At 33.9% G+C, this 8,976-nt stretch overlaps 1 protein-coding gene across 2 annotated transcripts; it reads right to left on the bottom strand.

The window, feature by feature from the left end:
* Window positions 1-1,847: 1,847 nt before the first annotated feature.
* Window positions 1,848-7,129, bottom strand: LOC132276751 (jasmonoyl--L-amino acid synthetase JAR4-like). Of its 2 annotated transcripts, none has more exons than XM_059778337.1 (5): window positions 6,758-7,129; window positions 5,413-5,722; window positions 5,209-5,310; window positions 3,942-4,765; window positions 1,848-2,595 (listed from the first exon to the last, which is right to left on the bottom strand). In XM_059778337.1, exons 2-5 carry the CDS (start codon window positions 5,706-5,708, stop codon window positions 2,054-2,056), a joined length of 1,764 nt encoding a protein of 587 aa, XP_059634320.1. In that variant the 5' UTR covers window positions 5,709-5,722; window positions 6,758-7,129; the 3' UTR covers window positions 1,848-2,053. The 2 variants fall into 2 exon arrangements, with proteins under 2 accessions (XP_059634320.1, XP_059634321.1); XM_059778338.1 differs by having other exon boundaries at window positions 5,413-5,719.
* Window positions 7,130-8,976: the final 1,847 nt, after the last annotated feature.

The raw sequence follows: 8,976 nt of genomic DNA, 5'->3' as shown, positions 1-8,976 counted from the left end.
ATACCAGATGAGGAATTAAATTTCAGTAGCTTCAGAAGGTGATTCATCTGCTCCTTGCTTAAGGGACTTGTCTCATCTTCATTAGCAGTAAGAACCGCACACCTATTTCTGTCACCAGGCTTGCTACTCTTCCAATTCGCTGGTTTTCCGTGGATTTTTCAGCAATTCTCCCGAGTATAACGCAATTTGTTGCAGAAGTCGCACCAGACCCGTGGCTTCTCTTCAGTTTTTCGCTGAAAATTGATTGTTTTATTAGCAGCAGTCTCTGCAACAATAAGGGCGGAACTCTCAACAGGTCCGCAAGTAATCTTCTTCCCCAAAATTACATGTCTGCGGTTCTCTTCTCTTCGAACCTCAGCAAATACTTCACCAATTGGAAGAAGTGGAGTCCTGCCAATGATCTGTCATCCATGTTGAGCCAGCAAGGAATTTGTAAATGCGATGAGTCTCCACGGTCCATTTGTAGTGATTGGTATCTTCAGTGGATTTCCATTCATAATCATTGAACAGATCCATATCCTGCCAAAAGTGCTTCAATGAATTGAAATACTTGGTGATCGAGTCTTCTCCCTGCCGAATCTCACCAAGTTTTAGAGTCAATTCGTAGATCTGAGACTGATTTCCCAAATCAGAGTACATCTGATTCACGTTGTCCCAGAACTCCTTGGTCGTGGAGTAACACATATAGTTGGAGCTAATATCCTTATCCATGGAGTTCACAAGCCAAGTCATCACCATTGAATTTTCTGCATCCCAGGTTGGGTCCTTCGTTGCTGGTGTCTTCTTGTCTCCCGTCAGGTACCCAATTTTTCCCCGCCCTCTGATGTACATCTGAACGAACTGGGACCACCGTAAATAATTGTCACCATTAAGGCGAATATTGGTAATCTGAACCGAGTGAGAATCAGTACTGGGGGCTTGGGTTGTCGGATTGGTTGACTTGGTTGTGATAGGCGAGGTTGATATGGAGGAAACGTCAGACATGGTTGATCAGCGAAGAAATTGTGCAGAAAAGAAAATTAGGGTTCTTTTCATAGGGTGACTTTGATACCATATAAACTTGAAAGGAAGAAATATCGAATAAACTTTTTCTATTAGCACACATTTCACAAGTTTACACAGGTTCTTTTTATAAGAGAGAATACACGCATATAACTAGCTGGCCTAATTAATAATTTCTTTTTTCTATTATTAAAATATTAAAATAATAATAAATATTATATTTACAGCTAATAATATTCGGTAGTAATACTATAGAATTTTTCCTTTTCAACATATATATTTTTAAAATATATGTTTATGTTGTTTTTCTTATCACGTCAATTAAGCAGAAGTACATGCGTCATTTCAGTAGGAAAGTCTCCTCATTTATTCATTTTCTCTTCGTTTATTCATTATTTACCAACTACGAACGCAAACTAACGAAATTAATTAATTAAAAGTGACATTTAAGTTATCACATCTAAGTTATTAGCAGGAATTAGCACCATAAGAGAGAAAAACACATCAAACACCATGTGGTAGGCGTATACCAAACGCAACATGCAAGTGATTGAGAGAGAGAGAGAGATCACGCATGTAAATTGTTGGTAGGAGTGTTAGCACAAAGAAGGACAAACAGACATCTAACAACCTACATCTAAATATCTAATTCAATGAGAAAGATCGCATGCAAGTACCCGGAGGAGTTGACAGTTAACACTCTCACCAAATGGACGGTAGTTGGATTCGAGTCTTCGGTGAAAGTATGTGAATTGCTTTATCTTCCAAAAATAAATTATGGATTCGAACTCTCAACCTCCCAAATAATACTTGAACCAAATTAATATATAGACATTTGAAAAGAATAAACAGGAAAAAGAAACTACCAATTTTTGTACCATATATAGTATTACAGGGAATCAATGCCTCAAAAGGATAATAAACAGGGAACAGAAAGAAACTATCGATTTTTGTACATGCATCTAAAGTATTTTTGGGAATCAATTGCTCAAAACAACCTAAAGATATTAAATTACTAGGGAAATTATCAAACTCTGTGTTTCTCACAAATTCAACCAAAAGCAGTACTGAAGTAACTCTTAACAACATTGTTACATAGTATCTGCAACACTGTGCTATTATTTGGCCCTACACATCGCGGTGTTTTGAACTGACTAACAGCACTTCCTAATCCCACATAATGATCTAAAACCTTATGAAAAGTTCCCTTTCTAACCAGTCGGAGCTCGAGCGCCCCAATGGCATTGACCTTCCGGGAGCCCACGTACCCTGCATCGACAAATGATCGATCCAGACAGTTGCAACACTCCTTCAAAATCTCCTCCTTCACTTCGCCACTTACTTCCCAAAACACAACATAATGGCCAGGTTCTGTTGATACATCAACACTGCTTGTGAAGTCGACAACTTCTAGTTTCTCTTCCCACAACAGCTTGCCTGCTGCTTCCACAGCTAGCTGTAAATCTCTCTCTGTGTTCTTGTCAATGTTGATGCTGAGCAGAAGACCTCTCCTACAAACAAATTGCAATTCCGGGGTCGAGTTGTGGAAGCCCACAACTTTAACCACATCTCCTAATCTATACCGGTACAAACCTTCAAATTTTTATTTAGAAATATACAAACAATTTAGTAAAAATTCATTACCATTAATTTCTATGATTTATGATTTAATTTCCGTAGCATACATTTTCAAAAGAGAACAAATGGAAAAAACACTACTTTGGTCAGATCATGTATGCATGCGTCATGCGTGATCATATATACGCACAACCTATGTCTACGTTAATACTTAGCATACAAGGAAAATTCCACCAAGCATCCTCTTTAGTCAGTAATTATATTTAATTCACTTGTCAATACAGGTAGTACTATGTTATATGGACCTATTCAACGATTCCCGGAACCTAAATCAATTTAAAAAAATTTGTTTGAACTTCATCACAATATATTTTACCTATACGTAATTGAATAATCCACAATGTCAATGAGATTTGTAGCATTAACATCACAAAATTATTTACAAATCCAATCTGTGTTTTCATCTAGGAAACGCTAACTCGAATAATTGTTTTCCTCTGATGCAACGGTGACAAGGACTCTTTTACATTATTCTATCATCATTATCAAAACCATTTGCTTCCTTGATACATGGATGGAGGATTCTCCTTAAGTCTGGACAAAAATTAACTAAATTCTATGCGAAAAAGTTACTGTTACTGAGAAGCTGAACAGTAAAACAAACAGAGACTAATCTAATACCATTCTAAATCACAAATAATATTCTAAATCATCTAGTATAATAATGGCATGCACATGAAACAAAAAGTAAACAATAGAACATGAAATAAAAAAAGGGTACTTGTACGTTGAATCTGTATCTTAAAAGAAACAATCACAGGCTACATAACATGGGAAATCTAGGTCAACACAACCAGCATGGCCGAATACACATGGCTAAGCCAGAGAGAATTACTCCTATTTCGTACTATTGTGACATACATGGGGGACATAAAAAATGAACAACTGGGGATTCATATTCTAAGATGTCGACCAATTAGATGTGCCATTAGCATTGAATGTGATGGTTGCATTATTCAAACAATTATCGACGATTATGGTGTTATCCAGCTGTTTTAGTCATGTCAAGTAGTGATAGAGAGAGAATCTCATACGTGATACTACAGAGAAACAGCTCAATGATTGAACAAGACAAGACAGTATAGGGAGGATTAAGACGTGCACAAGGATAGAAGCTGTTCTTGAATGCAGCACCCACATGGTGAGCATTCCGGGGGGGAGTTGGGAGTTCCAGATCCCCCAATAAATGATGCTCATGAAATCAAAGACATAGTTGGGGACAATTTAAAGGCCCGTATAAAAATGATGATGATGATCTCACAGTAAATGCATTTTCTCCCTATTTTAAAATTTAGTAGTACCTGCGAAATTGGTAACGATGATCTCATACTCTTTGCCAACACTGACTTCACTCAGACCCACTGGCTTGAGCTCCATAGAGAGGAAAGTGGAGTCAATTTTACCTTGCTCCTGACCATCAACGTACTCTCTCAGAGGGATAAATTCAAAATACCCAATATTAGGAAGTACGGCAAAAGTGGCAAACTCAGGTGGCAATTTTGGATTGACATTTGCGCCAATCCATCCTTCAGAAGAACCGTAATCTGCACATACCAGAGGAACTTCCCCTGCATAGTGCCTCAATTTTCTCGAATAAGGTTCCATTGATCCGGTCATGATCCCATATATGTATTTGACATTGGGAAATAGCTCAGATATTAACCCATACCAGTAACTTAATCCCACACATTTTTCATAAATCATATCAGCCAATTCGGGGTTTGGCTCGAGCAGTTTCGACATGGCAGCACGAATGGATGGAACAGTAACTCGGCTGCTAAGGACCCCATCTCGGATGTCGGTACAGAGTTCTTCCCAGATTTGCTCAAAGGTTCGGAAGGCATGGACAATGCTGTGGGCAAATGTAGAGGACACAACTTGGATTTGATCCCAATAGATAAGTCCACAGAGAAGATGGCAGTATAAGGATTGGTGGAAGTCAGGTCCAAATATGACTTCGTCCGGGCTACAACAAGGGGATTGCATTGCCTTCATTGTGTTCTTGAAGTGCGAGCTACGGTACACATTGGTAGTAGCAGTCCCAGCTGCAAGACCTCCTTTTGTTTTGAACTGCTTGCTGCTGTAGATAAACTGTAATGCCTTACCATTCCCTATGGGAAATTCTCTGCAATATAATTGAGAGTTTTGGAGAGCATTAATAAAAAATATAAAGAAGATATAACATTAAGAAAAAAAAAAAAAAAAAAAACTCCCACAACCAATGGAAGAATAAAAATTTTATTTTTCCCCTAATTAAGAACTCCCGCAATAACTACTGGAGAGATTCGAACTATCTACCTTTCAACTTGAAATAACCTTCACAGCTTATTTACCAAACATCATTTAGTCTTACCAATTTCTAAACCAAATAAAGAATTAAAAAACATGAGATTAAATGAAACTTGCAAAAAAAATTGAGAAACAAACTTACAATCCTCGCAAAGGTAACTTAATCCCCTAGCTAATATGACTTTATAAAATATATATAAAATAACTTTTTTTTCCCAGCAAGAAAATTAAATTATAAAGCAATATATAAAATAAAATATCCATTCAATAAATATGTACCTGTTTCTAAAAGCAAAGGACGTCTTAAATATCTGCATGGTGGAATCCAACAATTCATCATTGAAAGGTACAAACTTGGGTTTGCCCTGAGTAGTACCAGAACTGCAAGATAATTGAAATTGATCAATAGGCAATAATACCCTTCAGTTGCAAAAAAATAAGTTTGAAATGTAGTATAAAAATAAGAGAAACAAATAGAAATACCTCAATGAGATGGTTGTTATGGGTTTTCCGGTGAGAATAGCAGCCGAACTATCACCGTCGGCGATCCTTTGAATATAAGGCTCCAAATCCTTGTGAGAAACGAGGGGTATGCATGCCTTGAAACTCTCCGGGTCTGTTCTTCCATTAAGACCCCATTTCTGTAAGTACTCTGTGCAGCCATTTTCTTCCAAAATTTTCTGTAGCGTCTCTCTCTGAACTCTCTCCACATCTTTGGTCAGAATCTCGAACTCTTCTATGAATTCTTCAGCGTCAAACTTGTCCATCTTCTCCAACATCCTCACAGAGCCTGCTAAAATTATCAACAGAACCTCATCAGTTAGTTTCAACGGATTCAACATCAAAAGCAATACATTAGGAATGCAATCAAATATAATTGAGTGCATCCAAACAAGGACAAACAAATGAATCCACAAGCATGTAATTGAGCAGCAAAATAGAGACATATAATTGAAAGAACAACAAAATTGAAATTGCATCGCTTTCGACAGGGAGGGAGAAGAACTAAAAGCCGCTGGAAAATGATGGAAGAAAAGGGGAAATTGAGGTCAACGATCCACAGTGATGCGATTATTAAAGTGAAAGTGAAAGCTCAGCAAAGACCATAACCATATACCAATTCATCAAAAAAAAAAATTCCTAGATCAGAAAGGTGAAGTTGTTTCTTTTACAATTAGTCAACCAACTCAACAATTAAAAATTTGTAAAGAAAAGAATTCAAACGTACGAGTACTCGATAAGTAGGATGAAATTCAGATTCAATGAACAATTTGTGTACTGATTCATGAACCTTTCAACAGTTAAAACCGCAAAATAGAATGGGAATACAATATAAATTCATAAAATTCATTCAATTATAAAAATTAGGCACCTGAATTCATGTATATATAAAAAAAAAATCCAGAATTTAAATTAAAAGACTTGGATATATACATACATATATATATATATATGTGTGTATAAAGTAGTTGATAAAGACGAAAAGTGAAAACACGAGAATCGCCTTGAAGTAGAAAAGTACTTGATAAAGGCCAAAATAAAATTTTCAAACAGAAAGCCTTTTTGAGAAATGAAAACCGAAACGTCAAAAAAACAACTTGCGCAAGTTTCAAATAACTGATTCAGCTCGAATTCTACAGCTAAATTGATACAGAAACAGAATTCACAAGACTGCAAAAGCCATATCAAAATCCAAAAGTAATACCGAATCAATCGTCCTTTGAGTCAGAGAATGCAGAAAGAGAAAATTACATATCACACACACATATGCATGAAGTTTGTGTATATAAATATATATAGAGAGAGAGAGAGTTTGAGTGTGTGTTACAATTTGATGCAACTTTTGAACGTTCCGATCTGGAAGAGATGAGTCCGTCCGAAGAGAAGAGCAGAGCAGAGAGAGTGAGTAGTTGACGTTCACTGACTTCGATGCTCGCGTGCCGGTTCAGTGAGGCACAAGTGGAGAACAAAAACAAACGGTTGGTGCTCTATCTCTCTACGCAATAAAATTGTATACAAACTATGCTTTTAGATAGAGAGAGAGAGCTTTTTTTTTTTTTTTTTTTTTTTTTAGAGTGAGAGACAGAGAGAGACTTTTGTTGTGTTTTTATAATGGTTTCGTTTCCCTCTTTTCGTTGGAAGGTTGGGAAGTGGCCGAAGATTCTTTCGGGTTGTTTGTAGTACAGGCGTTGCGTAACGCCGTCTATTACCTAATCTGTCCATCGCACTTGAAGGAAATTACGAGAAGACTAAATAAATGGGACCCCTTTTCATATTCTAAATTTTACAGGAGACATGAATTTAATACAAATGTCTCCTTTTAAAATTATCAAATTACCCTTTAAAATTTAAATATGAAATGATCTATTATACTATTAGGAAAATTCTTGAAAATTTTATTTAAAATATTTTGGAATTGTCAAAAAAAGAAAAATGGATAAACTAATTTATACATTCCATATTAATAGTTATGTATTTATTTTTTTGATTGTCTTACTATAATTGTCTTATTTGAAAAGTCAAAAAAAAAAATAAATGCATTTATTTTCCATAAATATATGGATAAGTTTTATAAAAATTCAAACTTAATAATATATTTATTTATATTTAAGAAGAAGAAAAAATTTGGTAAGTTTAAAAAGATAAAAGTTTGAATATGAAATAATCTATTACGCTATTAATTTCGGGAAATTTTTGAACATTTTAAGGGTATTAATAAAAAATATATATATTTATTTTATTTAAAATTTTAAAATATTTTGGAATTGTCAAAAAAAAGAAAAGAAAAGAAGAAGATGTATAAAATAATTTCTACATTCCATATTAATAGTTAGGAATTTATTTTTTTGATTGTCTTACTATAATTGTCTTATTTGAAAAGTCAAAGAGAAATAAATGTATTTTTTTTCATAAATATATGGATAAGATTTATAAAAATTGGAATTTAATAATATATTTATCTAAATTTAAGAAGAAGAAAAAACTTGGTAAGTTTAAAAAGATAAATCATACATTAATTGCATGTTTAATTCAAAAGTTGTAATGCTGGAACTATTAATTAATATTGGATTTAGGGAGTAAATGATTGCCTCAAGTTAAATACCGGATCAACCCATGCTATTTTGAGTATTAAAATTTACAAAATGATCCAATTGTTTATGGGTCTTAAAAAGTGGGGCCGGAAGGATAAAATAAGGATACTTACGCTTTGTAGAAACTGTGAAAGTGGACTACTGCTTAAAAATAAAAATAAAAATAAAAACTCACTGTAAAAATCATACTTCTTTATAAGCCTAAAAACCTGTTTGTTTGTTTTTTCTTTTTTTCTCTTTTTTGGGCCTAAAATTTTTTAATTGTTGGTAAGCTGGAGTATCTAATTCACGTAGCATTTTTCTTTTCTTTTTTCTACTCCTTTTTTTTTTTCTTTAAAATGTTGTATGTTAATTTAATTAAGTCCCAATAAAGAACGGATTTCTGTTTGTTTAAGGTATTAAATTTTAAATCTTTAATCAAGTTGGTGTGAACTATATCGACCCAAGTTCACATTGTGTGAACTTTGGATTTAACTCATTGGATAATGAGTGAAAGTAAATGGTTGTTTTCGAACAAATAATTAAAATATTAGCATGACGTCCAAAAATATAATAGAATCAACTATTCTATTCTTATCATTACTCAATATTGTCCATTTCAAATTTTTAAAAAAATAAATCAATATGTTTGTTGATAATAGGAAACAAAATCACCATTGCCCAGAGGTACTATATTTTTGGTACCACGGTTGCCCAATACTTTCTATCAAATTATATATGTATATACATATATATATATATATATATATATATATATATATTAAATGTGCAAAGTGTTTCAGTATTATATATTTATTAATTAATATAAAAATAGTTTTTGTAAAAATAGCTTCTATAAAACTTAAAAATTAGGAAAAATTATATTTTGGGGGTCAAAATTAAACATAATTGCTCTATATTGACCTTAAAGTCAAAAAAAGGTGAATAGTGACCAATGTTGAAACTTAATTGATAT

The sequence above is a fragment of the Cornus florida genome, unplaced genomic scaffold, assembly GCF_030987335.1.
Source record: "Cornus florida cultivar Cherokee Brave unplaced genomic scaffold, ASM3098733v1 CherokeeBrave_3.0.0_Hap2_Chr10, whole genome shotgun sequence".
NCBI classification, from domain to species: domain Eukaryota; kingdom Viridiplantae; phylum Streptophyta; class Magnoliopsida; order Cornales; family Cornaceae; genus Cornus; species Cornus florida.
The sequence above is the reverse complement of the archived record's forward strand: the minus strand, read 5'-3'. Positions and strand labels throughout refer to the sequence as shown.

Excerpts from the sequence above, each read along its gene's own strand:
- LOC132276751 (XM_059778337.1), bottom strand. The coding sequence starts at position 5,708 with ATGTTGGAGAAGATGGACAAGTTTGACGCTGAAGAATTCATAGAAGAG. Across the intron at positions 4,766-5,208 it reads TCCTTTGCTTTTAGAAACAG|AGAATTTCCCATAGGGAATG; the intron begins GTACATATTTAT and ends ATTATATTGCAG. Across the intron at positions 2,596-3,941 it reads CATCGTTACCAATTTCGCAG|GTTTGTACCGGTATAGATTA; the intron begins GTACTACTAAAT and ends AAAAATTTGAAG.